General features: G+C 32.7%; 2 protein-coding genes across 2 annotated transcripts in view; both read left to right on the top strand.

Moving 5' to 3' along the window:
* The window catches only part of LOC127721326 (ankyrin-1-like), a 222,806-nt gene extending 215,017 nt beyond the window's left edge, over positions 1-7,789 (top strand). The window contains exon 8 of the mRNA XM_052228063.1: positions 138-7,789. Coding sequence (XP_052084023.1) covers positions 138-2,818 — 2,681 coding nt within the window. The 3' untranslated portion in view covers positions 2,819-7,789. The remainder of the gene's footprint in view (positions 1-137) is intronic.
* Positions 1-22,314, top strand: part of LOC127721327 (ankyrin-3-like) — a 262,076-nt gene that overhangs the window by 3,934 nt on the left and 235,828 nt on the right. The gene's annotated exons all lie outside the window — the stretch shown is intronic.

A 22,314-nucleotide genomic window follows, 5' to 3' on the forward strand; every position in this document is an offset into this window, starting at 1 on the left:
TTTTGAAAATCCATTTACTGTCTATCAAAATGAACTAGACAATTTAAGTAGGCATGGAGTTGAAGGGAACTATAAAATATGCAGCCTAGCTTTACTAGTTCTTTTTAATAATCAACTAACAGAAAAATGGTTCCTAGGTAAAGTGACAGATGAACAACGACATATCATAGAAGATACATGTGAGGCTTGTAGATTGAACAGAAGTACTTCCAAGGCAGAACTTAAAGAGGCTCTTCTCACTCTAGATGGCACATTTGTATATAAACAGAATGGTATTTATAGAACTGTACATGATAAATTGTTTGACTTCTTTGCCCATTACTTTGGTCAGAAAATGATTGAATGTTTAATAGACCATGGTGATAGTGATTTAATACATGAACGTTTTATATGGAGGAAATCACCAGATAACAATAACAGTAATACAGACTTGATTATTGAAATACCAGATGATTATTTAGAAGCATATTTAAAAAGGTTTATAAAGGACTGGTCAGTAGGAAAGGTGGTAGTTGTATTCTGTAACAACAATATGGAAGAACCATTATTCAGACAAATGCTATTACATCACTTAAAACAACTGGACAAATCACAGCAAGTAACATTAGCCAATACCTATGATATAGTTTTACCAAAGAAGCACTATGCATCAGGTAGTACTCCGTTGATAATGGCTTGTTGTAATGGTTGTACTGATATGGCACAGTGGGTGTTACACGATAATGTAGATGTGGATCAGTGTACGGATGATGGAGTTACTGGGCTGAACATGGCAAGTCAGGAAGGACATACTAATATAGTAAAGTTGCTATTAGAGAGGAATCCTAATATTGATCTATGTGGCAATAATGGCTGTAGTCCTCTGTACAAGGCAAGTCAGCAAGGACATATTGATATAGTAAAGTTGCTGTTAAAGAGGAATCCTAACATTGATCTCTGTGACAATAATGGATGTAGTCCTCTAAGACAAGCAAGTCAGAATGGACATACTGATATAGTAAAGTTGTTATTAGAGAAGAATCCCAATATTGATCTATGTGGCATTGATAACAGTCGTCCACTGGACATAGCAATTCAGATTGGACATACTGAAATTGTAAAATTGTTGTTAGAGAGGACTCCCAATATTGATCTATGTAATAATAATGGTTGTAGTCCCCTAAACATGGCAAGTAAACAAGGACATACTGAAATAGTAAAATTGTTGTTAGAGAGGACTCCCAATATTGATCTATGTGGCAATAATGGCTGTAGTCCTCTGTTCAAGGCAAGTCAGCAAGGACATATTGATATAGTAAAGTTGTTGTTAAAGATGAATCCTTGTGTTGATCTCTGTGACAATAATGGCTGTAGTCCTCTAAGACAAGCAAGTCAGAATGGACATACTTATATAGTTAAGTTGTTATTAGAGAAGAATCCCAATATTGATGTATGTGGCATTAATGACAGTAGTCCACTGAACATAGCAAGTCAGACTGGACATACTGAAATAGTAAAATTGTTGTTAGAGAGGACTCCCAATATTGATCTATGTAATAATGATGGTTGTAGTCCCCTGAACATGTCAAGTCAACAAGGACATACTGAAATTGTAAGGTTGTTGTTAGAGAGGAATCCTAACATTGATCTATGTAACAATGATGTCTGTAGTCCTCTGAACATAGCAAGTCAGGAAGGACATACTGAAATAGTAAAATTGTTGTTAGAGAGGAATCCCAATATTGATCTATGTAACAATGATGGTTGTAGTCCCCTGAACATGGCAAGTCAACAAGGACATACTGCAATTGTAAAGTTGTTGTTAGAGAAGAATCCTAATATTGATCTATGTGGCAATAATGGCTGTAGTCCTCTGAGACAGGCAAGTCAGAATGGACATACTGAAATAGTAAAATTGCTGTTAGAGAGGAATCCCAATATTGATCTATGTGACAATGATGGTTGTAGTCCTCTGAACATGGCAAGTCAACAAGGGCATACAGATATAGTTAAGTTGTTGTTAGAGAGGAATCCTAACATTGATCTATGTAACAATGATGTCTGTAGTCCTCTGAACATAGCAATTCAGGAAGGACATACTGAAATAGTAAAGGTGTTGTTAGAGAGGAATCCTAATATTGATCTATGTGACAATATATATGGCTGTAGTCCTCTATACAAGGCATGTCAGAACGGACATACTTCGGTGGTAAAGTTGTTGTTAAAGATGAATCCTAACGTTGATCTATGTGACAATGATGGCTCTAGTCCAATGAACATTGTATGTCAGGAAGGACATACTGAAATAGTAAAGTTGTTGTTGGAGAGGAATCTTAACATAGATCTATGTGACAATGATGGCTGGAGTCCACTGAGACAGGCAAGTACGAATGGACATACTGAAGTAGTAAAGTTGTTGTTAGAGAGGAATCCTAATATTGATCTATGTGACAATGATGGCTGTAGTCCTCTGTACATGGCAAGTCAGGAAGGATATACTGATATAGTAAAGTTGTTGTTAGAGAGGAATCCTAATATTGATCTATGTGGCAATAATAGCTGTAGTCCTCTGAGACAGGCAAGTCAGAATGGACATACTGAAATAGTAAAATTGCTGTTAGAGAGGAATCCCAATATTGATCTATGTGACAATGATGGCTGTAGTCCTCTGTACATGGCAAGTCAGGAAGGATATACTGATATAGTAAAGTTGTTGTTAGAAAAAAATCCTAATATTGATTTATGTGACAATGATGGCTGGAGTCCACTGAACATAGCAAGTCAGAACAGACATACTAATATAATAAGGTTACTGTCAGAGAAGAAATCCAAATGTTGATCTTTTTGATGATGGTATTTTTTTATTATTTTGTTGTTTGAAGTTTGTTTGATAAATACTGCTATTCATCCCAATTGTCTGTCTCTGTTTGACATCTACCGCTATGCATCTCTTTACTTTTGTCTCTGTTTGATGTCTTCTACTATTCATCCCAATGCTTCCGTCTCTGTTTGATATCTACTGCTTTTCGTTCCATTACTTCTGTCTCTGTTTGATATCTCTCACTAATAATTCCATTACCTCTGTCTGTGTTTGATATCTACTGCTATTCATATAATTACTTTTGTCTCTGTTTGATAACCTACTGCCATTTATCTCATTACCTCTGTCTCTGTTATAGATCTACTGCTATCTATCCCATTACTAATATCTCTAACAAAACACCATGGTTACAAGACAAATGCAGCATAGCTATACTTTATATAGATATTTCTTGATTTTTTCACCAGGAACAGCAGATATACTTGATGTTGATGTAAAGTTAAACCATTGTGTTGATGCCAATAAATATAACTGTAAAACACTCATTAAACAATGTAACTCTATCATTACTTATTTGCTCTAGTTTCTTCATTGTTTTCTTAAGTCACATTTCTTTCGTCTTGATTTCATCACCAGGAACAGAATATATATTTAATTTTGATGTGAAGTAAAACCATTCCGTTGATGCCAATGAATATAACTATACCAAACTCAGTAAATATTGCATTGAACAGAAGAGACATATTTTATTTAACTGTAATTCAGTGGTTGTCGTTTGTTGTCTTACATCATATTTGTTTTTCGTTTACTCTTTTGTACATAAATCAGACCGTTAGATTTCTTGTTTGAATTATATTACATTTGTCATTTCTGGGCCTTTTATATGCTTACTGTGCGGTATGGGTTTTGATCATTGTTGAAGGCTGTATGGTGACATACAGTTTCATACCTTCTGTAGTGCATTTTAATAAATTAAACGTGTATCAGAAGACCGCCTGTCTTATGAGACCACTTTTTTGCTATCACTTAAAAGTGGTCTCTTAAAACAGGTTTCACTGCATTTTCATTCTGAAGCTTTCTTATTTTACTGAATGTTTTCAGATAGGATTATACTACACTCATATGAGCTATTATATTATGATCATTGTTATGTTATTTCATTTTTTTGTGTTGTTCGATTGCTGTCTATTTGGAGAGTGTGGTAGAACTTTTTTCGTATTGTCAGTTTACGATTATATTTTCTTTTTACAGCTATCAATGTTGAGACTACATTTTGTACATAATACTTATCTTAATAAAGTTTACAAATGTTGTCATCATTACTTGTGTTGTTGAATTGTTTACTCGATCGTGTGATAGGACTCTTTTTTCATATTGTCATTTAACAATTATTGGTATTTTTGTTTCTCTCAATGTTGAATACTGTTGATCTATTGTACATAGATTTCTGTTTTTTACTCTACATTTTGTACTAAGTACTCATATTAATTAAGGTTACATATTGTGTTATCATTAGTTGTGTTGTTGGATTATTTACTAAATGGAGCGTATGGTAGGACTTTTATTTTATATTGTCATTGTATGATTATTTTTTTTTTATGCTATTAATGTTTTTCTACTCTACATTTTGTACACAAAACTCATATTCATTTAGTTTACAAATTTTGTTATCATTACTTGTGTTGTTGGATTATTTACTATTGGAGCGTATGGTAGGACACTTTTTTCGTGCAGTCATTTTACAAATATTGCTTTCAATGTTGATTCCTGTTTTTTAATCTACTTTTTGTACATATTACTCTTGTAAATTAAGTTTACAAATGTTGCTATCATTACTCGTATTGTTTGATTATTTACTGAATGTAGCGTGTGATAGGACCCTTTCTTCATATTGTCATTTTATGATATACTTATTTTTTCCTATCAATGTTGATTCCTATTTTTCTACTCTACATTGTGTACATACTATTTACGTTAAATAAGGATGTTCGCTACTCAGTTTTAAAATAACAAGCTTTGCATAACACTGGTAAATATTGATAGGGGAACAATAAAGGAAATAAAAGAGCGAAAACAAGCATAATTCCGTGTGCTTGTTTTAGAGATATAAGTTATTAGAAATATGGCGGAAGTAATATTTTCTCTTGATTTTCAAAGCCTTATAATTGACTAGTTTTATTTCTCAAAACACATTAGAAAATAACACCGTTTTATAAGATTTTAAATCTTGTATGTAAAAGATTCAAGAAAGTAAAATGTGTGTTAGAGTTGAAAATATGCTATGGCATACACATAGATAAAACGAGAGGATCACGAAAATCTGACAAATTATAAAAAAAAATGACTGTCACAAATTCTTAAGTTTCGCAGTTGTAAACTAGTACAGTAACACTGACGTTCGAAAAAAAACCAATTGTTGCTTGATTCGTTTCTTAGATCTAGAATGTAAAAGAACTAATTATATTGATATGTTAAAAGTTCTACGGAACTATATATGTGTTACTTGTTTATATTTTTGATGACTTTATATACACTGAATAAATAGTCTACCACAAAAAAAGTCATATTCATTTGTATTAAGGATTTTCGCTCCTCTGTTTAAGATGAGCAAGTTTTTGAAAAGACTGTTATAAGTTGATATATATAGTATATAAATAACAGAACTTAAAAAAGTAGAACAAAATGAAAGGTCCGTGTCCTTGTTTTTGAGATATGAGCTATAGACAAATTCATAGAGAATGCTTCTTTCTCGATTTTTTTTATACATTTAACATGGATATATTTTCACCTTTCACAAACAAGGAAAAAATTGCAAGGATTTTAACTGTAGAATATATACTGATTGTTAATATAGTGTATTGTTATGAATGATATATTCAAATTGTTACTATTTTGTATAGCTGATATTTGTTATACCAAAATATTGTTTGTATCAGAAAAATAATCAAAATAGAAATATTTGCTAGTTTTATATTTAAATGTTGGTTTTTTTTATCTTTTTCTGTTAATTTATTATCAATATTATTATCAGCAGTGAAAAGTGACATCCTTATATATTACTCTATTTGACATATTTATGTTAATCTTAAAAGTTCAAGATATTCAGATTGTTTGATTGTTTTGATTTCAGTGTAATTTTAAAGAATTAGTTAGCAATTTAGGCGACAGTTTTTACTTTTTTTGAGAACTGTCAAAATTAGATTTTTGTTTAATGTCTGAGATTAAGGATATAATTATTTTTCTGTTATTGTAATCATTCAAGTTTTGGTCTTTGATAATAATTTTGAAATAAATTGATAGATAAGCTAAATTAGCACATGTTTGTTAAAGCTGTTATTTTCTTTGTAAATTAAGTAAAAATGTATTAGATGTGTAATGCAATGTTTGAAATTAGAATGTTTGGTACCCCATGAGATTTGCTCTCAAGTAGAAGGATTACAAAAAATAGTACTACCTTTTCTGATGAAGGACTGCATCTGATTGGGCAGTCATCTATTCTATGATTGTCAGGTATAACAAAGTAAAAAAGAAGGGATTTAGTAATATAAAAAATATATTTGAGGCAATGTTAAGATGATACCCATGATACTGGTTAAGATTGATTGATTGATTGTTATTGTTTTAACGCCACTTTTAAGCGTCACTTTTGGGCTATTTCGTGACGGTCAGTTTTAATTTGTGGAGGAAGCCGAGTGCCCGGAGAAAACCACCGACCTTCGATAGGGAAACTGACTTGAAACTAAGGCAATGTTCAGATAATAATCAAGATAATGGTTAAGGACTACACACTAACATAATGGATACTTTGCAAAGAGCTATAAAAGAGGGACGAAAGATATCAGAGGGACAGTCAAACTCACAGATCGAAAACAAACTGACAACGCCATGGCCAAAAATAAAAAGACAAACAGACACATAATAGTACAGATGACACAACATAGAAAACTAAAGACTAAGCAACACGAACCCCACCAAAAACTGGGGGTGATCTCAGGTGCTCCGGAAGGGTAAGCAGATCCTGCTCCACATGTGGCACCCGTCGTGTTGCTTATGTTATTACAAATCCGGTAAATAGTCTAATTCGGTTGGTAACATTCGTGAAAAGGGAAGGGTATTGAAGTTACGACATAAGGAACATATCCGATATCATCTGTGAAACGGTTATTCCATAACGGTCAACCAACTCGTGATGGCGTCCGTAAATTTTACGAAGGGATGATTTCAACTTCACCATTTGGAACTCTTGGTTTAATAGCTTCCTTGTGAGCAGCAATCTTCTATCAAGGAAATCATGATAGGAAATACAAGCCCGGGAATATCGTATCAACTGGGAGATATATACTCCGTATGCAGGCGCTGCTGGAATGTTGCTACATAGAAATGGAAAGTTCACAATTTGGAAGCTGAAATCATCTCTTTTGTCGTAAAATTTTGTTTTCAATCGACCCTCATTGTCAATTTCTAGATGTAAGTCAAGATATAAGGCAGACTTAACTGTATCTGTAGTATCCTTTATCTCTAGAACGATGGGATATATTCGTCCTACATAGTCACCAAATTTTGTATTATTTAGTGAGAGAACATCATCTATATAGCGGAACGTAAAGTTAAAGGATATTGCTAACTTCTTATCTTTCTTCCTAAGAAGTTCCTGTATGAAGTCGGCCTCATAATAATAAAGAAACAAGTCGGCAAGTAAGCATCTTGATAATGTCAGTTTCAGAGAATTTTTTGTTTGAATCAGAGTGATTCTTTACAAAGTAGGATTTATCCCTCTCCAAGACAAGATACTTGTATCTACGTTCGCCATTCTTTTTAATGAAACAAAGTAATACCAACTCTTTCAATTTGTCTTTTAGTTTGGAATGGGGAATACTTGTGTAAAGTGGAGAAAAGTCAAATGATTTAATACTATTGCAAGATGATTGTTTCATGGATTGTATATATGTATATATTTGGATATTTAAATAATTAACATATACAATGGGACATGTGTTTGTTGTGATATATTTGATGATAACTACCACAAAAATGCTCAACCTTGACCGTCCCTCCAGGGACCAGCCAACTCGTCCATGTGTCAATTAGTTAACCCCGCAGTGAACCCAAGGATGAGGGTAAAGTGCATACTAAGATGCACTTCAAACTTGTCAAATTAGAATTAGAAGATGTTGAATGATTTCCTCAGAGACAATGAACCACCACAGACCATAACCATTTGGAGATGTGATGTGATTACCAATGAGACATCTCTCCACCAGATACCAAATGACATAGATGTTCGCAACTCTAGCTCTGCCTTCCTTTCCTTGAATACCTGATATCCCCCTTAAACATGTTTTAATTTACTATTGGACAATATGAGATTTCAACAATGATCAAAGCATAATCCGTATAGTAAGTTATAAAAGGTTCCAGCATGACATATCGACACAAAGCACAAAAACATCATGCAAACTGTTGTTGATTTATCATTTCGTTAAAAGACAATTTCAGGTAGTGTCATGTTTAGTTGATTTTTTAATTTGTGAATAACATTAATGGTACCATTTTTTATGTACCAGATGCGCATTTGGACAATAAATGTCTCTTCAGTGATGCTCGATGCTCGAGTCACCTGGTTAAAGTTTTGTAAAGATGAAAATCACCAAGGTTCAATATTATATTTAAACAGGAAAAATAGACAAGATTCGTCATAATAAGCAGTGTTTGATTTGGATCCAAAATCCGCAGAGGGATCCCGAGGGGCAAAGACAGAAGACTGTAACACGGCGAAGGTCAAGGTCACATCAACAACTGGTTGATAGAATTTGTGATATTTTGGTTTCATGATACTGACCATTGAACCTTATAGATTTTGATGTCTTGATGTCAAAGGTTAAGATCAAACAACTATTGATAGATTTCAAATTAAGCAAAATTCGGGTTTCCAGACGATATCTTCTGAACCATTTCTATTTTTTTTTTTATTAAATCTGGCTTGATAATGTTCCATGGCATGAAGAAGACTGATATATGTTTAGATCATAAGATCAAAAGTTAATGTCATAGCAGCAATAGCGGCAATATTTTTCCCAGTGATAATTTACATTATGGTAAAAAGGTTCATATTAATTATGAGTTCAATTAGCCAACGATCAAGGTCACAGCAACAATTGATCTACTTACATTGTTACATTTTTGTTTAGGAATTATATGTTTTGAATCATTTGTCCAATCCCCAATTTAACCAAATCTCGGAAATGCTACTTGGAAACACCGAAACCACTTGGGGAAGGCCGAAGTACCCATAAAATAGTCTGAAATTTTACGCAATATGTTGCATTGGTTGTTTTAAGTCATTTATAGGTCAATTTTTAACAGATTTGTGATCAATTATAATGTTCTTTTGGCAATGCTAGGTCCATATATAACAGTCTATCCGTTGTGGTGTTAGGATTTTGGATTTTATGATTAGATAAGTTAAAAAATAAAAGTTATGCTAGCCAATAAAGACTTGACCACAAGAAAGTAAAACAGTACCGACACAAAAACAAACGATCTCTTCTACTACATATCAAAAAAGATTATAACTTGGATTTCCCATCTGTGGTCACTCAGTACTTTCACTTGAATGTATTTGGTTGTAATCATGTAATGCTTCCTAGCTCATAATTGAATCTCTTATCGCTTGCAATGTCCTCGAATGGCATATATCATTAATACAACCTTTTTAGGACGAAATTGGTAAGGCAACATGACATAGAATTTTGCAGAAGTTAGTCTACAATTTAGTTTTCATTTTACATCTAAATTCTGCAATTGCCAAACCACGAAATCAAGTATCCAAGAAAATACAAATGTTCATTAAACATGAAAATTGGATTCAACGAAAGTAAATAAATCCACAGTAATAAATATATCTCGAGAGTGCAAATATTTTATGTCATACGAATATATCGAGTGTAGTGCTTAAAGAAGTGACCATGCATTTAAAGCACATCTTGGGATTTCACAAAATGTAATGCAATACGAATTTGTCTACAGGAAATAAGGGGATAGCACGTAATGTAATGCTAAATGAACCTCCATTGTTTAGGCGAAGAAAGCATAACAAAAAAATAAATATCAGGGCAGCAAAGATGAGAGCTTCGTATGCATACTTTTATTGAGTGCAATCGCGAGTGGAGCAGAATATATTTGCCCTTCCTGAGTTCAAGCCCGATTTTGTTAAGGTTATGTTGCACTGTCTCTTGTGTTCTATGTACTGCTTTGTTTTTGCTACTTGTCTTTTCGTCGCTTTAAGATTTGTCCATGGTGTTGTCTGTTTTTACTGGAATCACGATTTTCGATTGCCTCTTAGTATCTTAACTCGTGTTTTTATCATGAAACTTCAAACTTTCTATAGTATGTATATGCAATTTAAACAACATGAATAATATCCAAAATATATAATACACTTTTGAAATTTAGAATTGTAAATGCGATTGATTAGATGATTAGTAGGAAGGAAATATATGTAAGAACAACGTATACATTTGACTATGATAAATAAAAAGTGGGTAATACCAAAACCCACAATGAACAACGCCTGGTGATAATTTCGGTTGCGGTCTTTCACCTACCTCTTACACATGTACATTGGCAAAATGTTAAATTAATAGTGGGGAACTATTCATATAGGCTTTAATATTGATTCACTTATAGGGTCTTTGCATCGGAAATAAACATATTTATTTTAAACCATTTGTTGGCATGATACAAGTTATGTTCTTCTCATATATTTTATGATGGTATGATACTAAACCCCTAACCGGAGGGATTGTGATTGATATTCATATGATGAAGACATAATCTTTAAATCAGTTTAATTGAGGTCTGGAGCTGGCATGTCAGTAACTGCTAGTAGTCCATCGTTATTTTATGTATCATTGTCATTTTGTTTAGTTTCTTTTGTTACCTATTCTGACATCGGACTTCTTTTAAACTGAGTTTTACTGTGCGTATTGCTGTGTGTTTGTTTTTTCTACATTGGCTAGAGGTATAGGGGGAGGGTTGATATCTAAAAAAACAAGTTTAACCCCGTCGCATTTTTGCGCCTGTCCCAAGTCAGAGCCTCTGGCCTTTGTTAGTCTTGTGTGATTTTTTATTCTAGTTTCTTTTATATATTTCGGAGTTTATTATGACGTCCATTATCATTTTTTTTATAATGAACATTTAGTCATAACAGATTTATCAACTAAACAATTTACCGACTATTTCTAGTATTGTTCCAACTTTCATATCAAGACAATATTGCATTTTGAATTGAGGTTGGTAAATGTATTTCTCGAATATCACTTAGAGTTCAATCTTGTTTTAATTTTTTGATGGTATTTGTTTCTATTCTCAACTTAGAACAATGACAAACTATCCTTATGAAAAGCGTAAAAACAGATAGAACAGATACCTCAATGGATACAATGTATAGTAACATCCTTGGATCTACAAATTAAATAAAGGATTGTTATGACTTTGCTTAAAAATTTAATTTAAAAATTCATAAAATGACTTGATATCAGTGTTATCTAAATTTGGTCACAAATATTAAAGTGACTGCAATCTTGTCTCGCTGACATATCAAAATAACAATGACAGTCATAATTTCAGTGGACAAGAACCTGAAACATAAATGACTTTTAATTTGTTTTAATCAATACAAAAGAAAATCTTTTGAAGCATAAATTTTCCAATTATTTTTTGAATACGCAATTTCAGAGTCTTTCAGAGTTATTTCATTGTTCGTGCCAAAAAATTAAAATAATGTCATGCGCTTGGTTGAATTTTTCCATGTTTATGACTTTTTTTAGCCATCCGCAAGATTACCCAGAATAGATAATTCTGAAACGGTGATTTGTGTCCATAAAGAATGTCATGTATGTTATTCAAACAAAACAAAAAAACTTCGTTATTGGTTTCTGCTGATTCGGATTCCAGAACAAATTTGCTTACTGAAAGTTCAAAAATTATTGCATGCGTTTAATATAACGATTTTTGAAGAATGGATAAGATTGCGAGATTGATTTTCGCGATTTCAGAAATATCTGTTTACAGGTATTTGTATCGAATACAGATTGCCGGTTTTTTTTGGTTTTTTTTTGGATAATCACCCGTTCTCATTATTCATTAGCGATAATTAAAACCTTGGAAAAATATCTGAATTTACAGTACTTCATTACTTTATAACTGCATGATTATGAATAACATATAGTTTTTATTCATCTTAAGATCAAAACAGTGTAAAAAAGGGACTTGGCGAATAACATTAATATATTTCCATCATAAAGGCAGATTTAAACATTAAAAAGATACAAAGAGAACATTCCAAACTCACAAGTCGAAGAGACACTATTATAAACATTTAATAGAATAGAACCCAAACCCGAAGGCTAGATTGGTCTTTGGTGCTCCGGAAGGGTAAGCATATCTTGCTTTACTAGTGGGATCTTGATGTCTGACGTACGTCATGTATGTACATTATGAATACATTAAACAACTTATTTACCTTTGTGTTTCTCTATTTTCTGTAGGAAGAGAGACACCTTTCATTTCTTAAGCATAATTGTATCCTCATTCACTTTGTACAATTAGGTAGGGGTTCGTGTTTCTCTATCTTTAGTTTTCGTTTTAATGTTTTCTTTTTGTTGTTTGACTTTTTTGTCAATTTTATTTTGTTGCAATGGTATTATACAAATAAGGGGAAGCGGTATGTGTTATTTATAACTGCTAACTTGCAAGTGTTATCTCGCATAAATCGTAGACTTTGGTATTATCTCCCATTTTTTAAATTTAGAAAGAAAAAAGTTTCTGTGGATGATCACTTTAAAGGATTACAGGAATTATGGTTTTTTTTCGACAACCTGTCTTTGAGTTAACTCCAATTATACATGTTTTAATACGAAAGGAGAGAACCTATTTTATTTCAAAAGTCGTTGGTTCGATCCTAAAACCTAACGCCTAAAGGCGACTATTTTCCTTTAGATATAAATGCAGAATTGCAGAATTTAAACAATTGAAAAGCCTTAAGAAGGTATGCCTTTTTTTCAATTTTTTTTTATGTCAGAGAAAGTGGACCTACTTTTTCTTGCAAATACTAGTATCTATTTTTATTATACGTCCCAAAATAACGACATTCCGAAGTTATGTTTTTGCTTGTTCATTACTTTGACTACAAAAAAAGTAAAATAGCAAAAATACCGAACTCCGAGGAAAATTCAAAACAGAAGTTCCGTAATCAAATGGCAAAATCAAAAGGTAAAACACATCAAACGAATGGATAACAGCTGTCATATTCCTGACTTGGTACAGGCATTTTTTTGTGAAAAAATGGTGAATTAAACCTAATTTTATAGCTAGCTAAGCCTCTCACTTGTATGACAGTAGCATTTTATTCCATTATATTGACAACAATGTGTGAACAAAACAAACATCCATATTTGTTTTCTTACCTTTAAATGTCATGTGTTTCATTTCTAAAGCATTAGAGTACCATTACCAGGATAATAAGGGTTCATTCCAGTCGAATTTATAAATAAATGTGTTTTCATCCTGAATATGTTTGGAATATTTACCACTTGATGTAGAATTAATCAATCAGTCTGTTTTTGGGTCAATTTGTTGATTTTTCATGAAGAAGACATAAGTCTACATTTGTCCGAACAGAGAGAGGGAAGATTCCAAACATGACAAAGGGGTATAAACTTTACATATGTGCTTTTTTTTAGGAAATCATCATTCACTTTCGAATCGTTTTTGAATCTCTGACTAATGTATTATATATTTTATTTGTATCGAAGTAAGGTCGCATCAATATTTTACAAGATTTTCAAATAAATATTTTGATGTAAAAAAATTCGTGTTGTTCAACGATCTTTTTTAATGGGTTATTCAACCGGTAAAATCAAGGGTGAAATTGATAGTAAAAACTGATATATTTATTGTTAGTCGTATCGGATATTTCTACATTTAATTGACGAAAGTGCATCACACTATTCATTTAATTATTTAAAACTTCTAATGACGATACAATCGTAAATTAACAAGCTTCAAAACAAGTGTAATAAAGGCTGCTGAACACCACATCGATCCAATTATGTAGTTACATTCAAATTACAGATGAAACGTGATAGAGCAACCGATTAACTGACAGAGTTCGATGTTTTCGGGTTCTCTATTTAATGTTTTGTTATTGCTGTTTTTCCTTTCGTCGTTTTTATTTTTGTCCATCTTGTAATTTAGGCTTGATTTTTTATTACCCCTTGATATTGACCTTCTTTTATTGGTAAAGATTTCTATAAATAGTTCGTTATATATCTCACCAGCCTGTCAACACTGAGGTTGTGAGTTCGAGCCCCGACCGTGACGGGTACACTAGACTCCAATCTTAACTGACAAGGATTGTCAGTTTTCCTGCTGAAGGTCGATGGGTTCTTTTACCAATACAAACTGATTACCACAAAATAGCTAAAAGTGTTTATAGTGGTGTTAAACATCATTTAATCAATCATTCAATAGTTATATATTTGCATTCCGTAATTATTTGATTACACATGTTTCGATTTTTTCTCATTATGTTATAACCATCGTTAAGTAACTCATTATGAAATGCTTAGCAAAACCTCTGACGCTCGAACCATAGCAGTTGGAAGACCAAATCAGAAGCAGTTATCTTTAATTTCCTGCGGGATGAGAAAACCTTAAATGTTTCATTTTAAGTGATTGGGTAGGCAAGTGATTATACAATACAAGTGCTGCATATAATTTATTTGGAGGACGTGTTTCAACAGACTGTCGGAATTCCAATGGGAACCAATTGTGCCCCTCTTCTTGCCGACTTGTTTCTTTATTAATATGAGGCTGACTTCATACAGGAACTTCTTAGGAAGAAAGATAAGAAGTTAGCAATATCCTTTAACTTTACGTTCCGCTGTATAGATGATGTTCTCTCACTAAATAATACAAAATTTGGTGACTATGTTGAACGAATCTATCCCATCGAACTAGAGATAAAGGATACTACAGATACAATTAAGTCTGCCTCATATCTTGACTTACATCTAGAAATTGACAATGAGGGTCGGTTGAAAACAAAACTTTACGACAAAAGAGATGATTTCAGCTTCCCAATTGTGAACTTTCCATTTCTATGTAGCAACATTCCAGCAGCGCCTGCATACGGAGTATATATCTCCCAATTGATACGATATTCCCGGGCTTGTATTTCCTATCATGATTTCCTTGATAGGGGATTGCTGCTCACAAGGAAGCTATTAAACCAAGAGTTTCAAATGGTGAAGTTGAAATCATCCCTTCGTAAATTTTACGGACGCCATCACGAATTGGTCGACCGTTATGAAATAACCGTTTCACAGATGATATCGGATATGTTCCTTATGTCGTAACTACAATACCCTTCCCTTTTCACGAATGTGACCTACCGAATTAGACTACTTACCGGATTTGTAATAACATAAGCAACACGACGGGTGCCACATGTGGAGCAGGATCTGCTTACCCTTCCGGAGCACCTGAGATCACCACCAGTTTTTGGTGGGGTTCGTGTTGCTTAGTCTTTAGTTTTCTATGTTGTGTCATCTGTACTATTATTTGTCTGTTTGTCTTTTTATTTTTGGCCATGGCGTTGTCAGTTTGTTTTCGATCTACGAGTTTGACTGTCCCTCCGGTATCTTTCGTCCCTCTTTTATATACTTAGTAGCATAAGTTTGTTTTACTCGTCCGAGATATAAAAAAATATATACAAAGTACAACAAAGGAGTTTATTTACTCTTTACACTTTAATTAAATCAATGTTATTGTCATTAACCATTTACTGTGTTTGTGGCAATACAATTTTAAACGAACAATAAACAGCAAAATAAAAACAAAACAGTATACAAAAAAAAAATCAAATAAACATAAAAACAGGAATTGTGTGATTAATTTACAATATTAGAATATTCAATAGCCATGTTACAATGAGACCTCTGCCCCCAGCTCTAATGACCTTTAAAAAAGACAATAATTCTAATGTCTAAAGGAAGCGGGGTTTAATATATAAAATAACTTTTGTTCATCAGGGAAATGAAGGAAATGTTCATCATCTAGTTGTATATCATTATATAGATTTTGTCTGATATTTTCGTTCTACATGTAGTTATTTCATAATCGAAATAGTGTTGCAATTACACTATATACATGTATGTAAGAAATCCCTTAGTTTTGAAATCTGATATCGGACAATAAAATTACAGGATTACTAAAAATGAATAATATGAATGATATAGTGTCTAAATAATATCATTCTTCTACATAAGATCAATATAAGATGAACGATGCTTATGGATACCACAAAGAAAAATGTTATACAAAGTAACTTTAAACTATTAAAATATTTTTTCTGTAATATTATGTTTAATAATATAGTCATTTTGACACGACACAAGTATAATTTTACAACAATATTCATAGTTGGAGACTTAAAAATGAAGTCTGACACTTTTCTGTCTCATACTACAAGTAAATTGTAAGGATTTGAATTTTTTGAGGTGAAAGGTCTCTTTAATCACAAATAAACTGGAGACGCGAAAAACACACGTGTTTACCTAGTTTTAGGATAATTTTATTATGACAAATTTATTTAGAGCTATAAATAACAAATTTGATTACTATACGTAAAACAGGCTTTTGTTATTAAATGAAGCATAGACGAAAAGTTATTGTATAACAGATACACAAACATTATACTTTGACTGGGTACATGAATTTGAAGTATGATACATATCCCTAATAAAATACAAAATAATTGCCAGGTCATCTTTGGGGTTTCTCTCTTTAAAAATGATAAGATAGCAATACACATGCGGTGAAGTACATTTAATCATGTCACGAATTTGTTTTTGTAAAGACTTTGTCTTCTTTTAAAGGAAACATAAGAATAATTTTAATTTTTTTTCTTCATATTAAAAGTTAATTGGAGTGCACGATTATTTACAACATAATAATAGGGTTTATTTTTTGTATCTTAAAACACTTCGTTTTCATTTGAAGAACATAATGTTTGATTATTTTTTAAGCTAGACAATTTGATATGTGGCTTTTACCAAATCATTTAATTACGGAAAATATATATTTCATTCATTATACCTTTAGTATACGATGTATTGATTTGCTTTCTAACTATTTTGATCTCAGCGTCACCGGTGAGTCTGCCATCACGAGTTGGTTGACCGTTATGGAATAACCGTTTCACAGATGATATCGGATATGTTCCTTACGTCTTAACTACAATCCCTTTCCCTTTTCAAGAATGTGACCAACCGAGTTAGACTATTTACCGGGTTTGTAATAACATGAGCAACACGACGAGTGCCACATGTGGTTCAGGATCTGCTTACCCTTCCGGAGCACCTGAGATCACCCCAATTTTTTGGTGGGATTCGTGTTGCTTAGTCTTGAGTTTTCTATGTTCTGTCATGTGTACTATAATTTGTCTGTTTGTCTTTTTCATTTTTAACCATGGCGTTGTCAGTTTATTTTCGATCTATGAGTGTTACTGTCCCTCTGGTATCTTTCGTCCCTCTTTTATGTAGACGAAACGCGCATCTGGCGTATTAAATTATAACTATGTATTGGTAATTTTTATTTATTTGTCTTTAAGTTTAAGTCTAAGAAAATATATTCTGAAAAATTTTGAATATTGATACCTGTTATATTTCTGGTGTACAGTTCACCATGAATGTAGTCTACGGTCTGCTGTTTGGTCGGGTTGTTGTCTCTGACATATTCTCCATTTTCATTTTCAATTTTAAGTGCAATACCTTGTCTATTCCCTGTGTGTTTATAAACTTAAGCATATGTATACATTGTAATTACATAATTAATACGTATTTCAGCGAAAAATTAGCATTGTAAAGAAATTGAACTATGATATAAGAACTGATATCCTGAACACTCACATTTCTATGGCAACGCCGACTTAGATCACATATTGAGTTGATTTTAAGTATGCGATAATTTCAAAGTCATATGAAACTTAAAATTTCTAAACATGTTGAATATGTTTTATATATTTGAATGGCTAAGTTTTACTCTGAAAGAATTGAACGTATCTTTTTTGTTATCAAAATCTTCATAAATGTACCGATAATGAATTATTCACTACCCAGACACTGACTCATCTATAGTTTCCCGTATGCAGTGACCTTAACTACGATGCCTCTCGTTATAACTTTGGTGACCGGACAGCGCAAGCTCAAGTAGAAATCGTGATGAAGGAATTTAAACAAACGTGGTCATGAAGGTAATGAGTAATAAAAAGGTTCTTAAAGAACAAATATAACACAACAAATCATTTAACAACTGTTAAGAAAAAAATTAATTAACAAATGGGAACGAATGAAAAATATAAAAAAAAGTGTCATGCGTCTTTCGATTCTCTTATCAGTCACGTTTTCCAAATGCTATGGTTTTATTATTCATCAATGTCATGATCCGGTAAACTTCGGCAATAACTACGAAAATTAATTATCTTGCGCTCAACCACCACTGAATGAAACAAATTTTGTCGATAATGCGTTATAGATGTGTAATGAATCTAAAAACATGCATGCAAGACTTATTATAGTAAACATGCATTCGTTTGTTCACTTCGAAAACATAAAAAAAAATCAAGGAATTCGTTTTATATGACGTTAAGTATAAAGTAAAACAACAAATATACCGAAGTTCGTAATCAAATGCAAAAATCAAAAGCTCAAAAAATCAAACGAATGGATAACAACTGTCATATTCCTGATTTTGTACAGGCATTTTCTTTTGTAAAATATGGGGGATTTAACCTGGTTTTATAGCTAGCTAAACATCTCACCTGCATGTGAGTCTTGTATGGTGAGTTACATATAGAGTTTACGTTTGGTTCAGCTCCTCTGATTTTTTGCCGACATGACATGCTTTTGACTTTGAAATTTTGCATTCGAAAAATGACTTCAATATTTTTTTGCGAGCAGGGCCAATCTTTCGTTCCCACACATTTATGTATGTCTGAAGTAATTTGTTTAAACAATATCATGGAATGATTGCTATTCAGACTAATATAATAAGTTATTCTAAAGGTACATAAAAAAGTTTGTATACAATCTTTACACTTTTTGTTAATAACAAAACTAAAACAACACATTCAATAAGTTCATGCATCCGAAACGTTTTTCTGGATTTACTTTCAATTGGAACGTTCAGAGCCAAATATATGAAAGCCTAGAATTAAATAGTACATAGATATTTAAAGAGCTACATAAATATGACAAAACATATACCTAAAAATAGCCAAAGTACTGACTACTGAGCTGATGATACTGAATATGCATGTAATTAATTCTTCATAAAAATATTACTGCATAATCCGCATGAATTAATAACAAAGAGCAGAAAACAGCCGACGACCATAATAGTTCGTCAACGCAGAGAGAAAATTCTTCCAGTTTATTTTCTTATAACCACTGAGTCGTTACCAAAACAATTACAGGTGGACTCTTAGTACCAGAGGAAACCAGTAGCCCAATCATCATACACTTCGGTATTTGCATTAATATACGGATATTGTTTTAAACTTATTTCTTATTTTTGAATATATATACTGGAGGCAGTGCTTTACAGTTTTTGTAATATTTTGTGTTACAACACGGACTTAACACATTTGATACGTCCTCGTTGTTACGTTCTAGCACCACTTCTAATGCATGCTGACGTATTTTGTTTTCACTAAAGTTACACAATGCTGTTTAAGTGACGTTTTACCGACTATAATTATCGAAAAATTAATTCGATCAAAACAGTTAAATAGGATTATTATTTACTAATAATACCAAATCTTTGTAGTAATAACATTTTTCGCAATGTTCTAATGTCAAACACACGGAAGAATCAATACTGACCGAAAAAGTGTAAATTATACATGTGATCGATATAATTTTTAATTTCATCATATTTTCCGCAGTTTAGATAGAAAAATAAACTCACACACAGTCAGATAAAGTCGTATTTTAATTATTATACTTTATTGAAACATAATCCCTTTTTATTTCTAAATTACTGATTAAATAAGCACTATATATATACATATATACACGTACATGTTTAAATCTCATGTTACTTAATATCTAAGTTAGATTTTGTATTCGTATGTGAGGTTGATTAAAACCGGATAAAGGCATGGGAAGCTGGGGGGTTTTGCAAAGGAATTAATATCTCCTTTTTTATTTCATCAAAAGAAAAAAAACAAAAAATGAAATATATATTTCTTCCTTTGAAATACACGGAGGGAGTTTGTCCTTCCTTAATATGAAGACATAAGCAAGTTTAACTGACCTACGACTGTACGCCCTAATAGTGTTACAGTTATATAGTATTGTTTTAGGATAATTTCAAGAGTTCCAAATGGTGCAGTTGAAATCATCACTTCGTAAATTTTACGGACGCCATCACGAGTTGATTGACCGTTATGGAAAATCCGTTTCACATATGATATCGGATATGTTCCTTATATCGTAACTACAATCCCGTTCCCTTATCACGAATGTGACCTACCGAATAAGACTATTTACCGGCCTTGTAATAACATGAACAACACGGCGGGTGCCACATGTGGAGCAGGATCTGCTTACCCTTCCGGAGCATCTGATCACCCCCAGTTTTTGATGGGGTTCGTGTTGCTGTTGTACCCCTATTTATGACATTTTTACCTATTGTGTCTGTTTGTTTTGTTCACACATCGTTGTCAATATAATGGAATTTGATGCGACTGTCATACACGTGAGAGGTTAAGCTAGCTTTAAAACCAGGTTTAATCCACCATTTTCTACATAGGAAAATGCCTGTACCAAGTCAGGAATATGACAGTTGTTATCCATTCGTTTGATGTGTTTAAACTTTTGATTTTGTCATTTGATTGGGGACTTTCCTTTTTGAATTTTCCTCGGAGTATTTTTGTGATTTTACTTTTTTCTCTATGTTTAACCTTCCTTAAGATTACTTAGATCTGTAAATGTATTAAATACATAAGTTAATCGGGATCATTTCCATTCATTATATTTTTTAACATCGGGCGATGTCACGGCGATGTCACATTAAAGTTTTGGATTGACCGATTTTTTGTAAGCGTGACACGTGAAAGCCAAATTATTTAGCGTGAAAACGGGAAACGAACAGAACACGTGACATTACAGTCGTTGTTTTTACAATGATAAGCGGGATGAACTAACTGGCAAAACTACAAAAAATCCGTATTATATGTGATGTAGATAATATCTAAATTTCTTGATTAAAAAAAAAACAAAAAATGTATTACCACTATGCTATAGTCACGGTATTACATATTAAAACTTTAAACAAATATCTGGTACTAAAAAAAACATTTAGGCAGGGGTAATTCGTTATATATATGTAATTCAGGCTGCGGACAGGGTATATAATGTGCCATTCCCGGCTTACAGTTTATATCACCTTCGCCTTTGGCTCAGGGAATATAAACTCTAAGCCGGTAATGTCACAGTATATACCTTTTCTAAGACATGAATAATATATAATAGTTAAATACAGTCCGCCAAAAGTTAAGCACCACCTATCTTTGTTGCATCGAGATTTTTTTCACTTTAAAAAAACCAGTTAATCCTCGAAAAAGAGAAAATATTCATGTAGCAATGTTGCTAACATATGCCATAAACAAACCATAGTTAAGTTTGGTCACTGATGCAGGTTCCATGCATTTGAATTTTGCGTTCATAGAAATAGTGAAAATTACACAAGTCAGAAACGGAATTTAAGTTTTACTTTGATTTTATTTTTTTACAACAATTAATCACCCAAAATCATTAAAAGTCTCTACAAATAATCTTTGGTATGTTCGGCAAATTTAATGTCAATATTTAAGTCAATAGGATGTGTAACCACCTCTCTTCCAGTACAGTTCCATAACACGGAGTCTCATACTCTGTACAAGACTTCTGAACTTTAGTTGAGCAAATTTATTCCATTCATCAACAATTGCCCCTCTTAAATCGCCAAGATTTTGCAAAGGTGGATCTCTGCGATTGAGATTTCTGCCAATGGCATCCCAGACATGTTTGATAGGGTTCAGGTCTGGAGACATGGAAGGCCAAAAGAAAGTGTCAATGGCTTCTTGATCTTTGTAATCGGTTACAATCCTTGCCCTGTGTGGTCTAGCGTTGTCGTCCATGTACGAGGGTCTTGACGCAAGTTGGGGATTCTCAAAATGAGGGACTACAGTGTTTCTAAGCACCAAATCCCTGTATGTTTGTCTGTTCATGTAACCCTGCAAAATATGCATACCCAGCTTACAACAGTATGAGAAGAAACCCCATACTGTAACACCACCATCAACAATTGCTGTCGTTGGGCAATTGTTGTTTTGGTGATAGGCAGTTTAATTTCCCCGCCAAACTCGTATTCTGCCGTCTATTGGTTGTTACAGAAACCAACTCTCA

The sequence above is a fragment of the Mytilus californianus genome, unplaced genomic scaffold (genome assembly GCF_021869535.1).
Source record: "Mytilus californianus isolate M0D057914Y unplaced genomic scaffold, xbMytCali1.0.p SCAF_12, whole genome shotgun sequence".
Classification (NCBI taxonomy): Eukaryota; Metazoa; Mollusca; class Bivalvia; order Mytilida; family Mytilidae; genus Mytilus; species Mytilus californianus.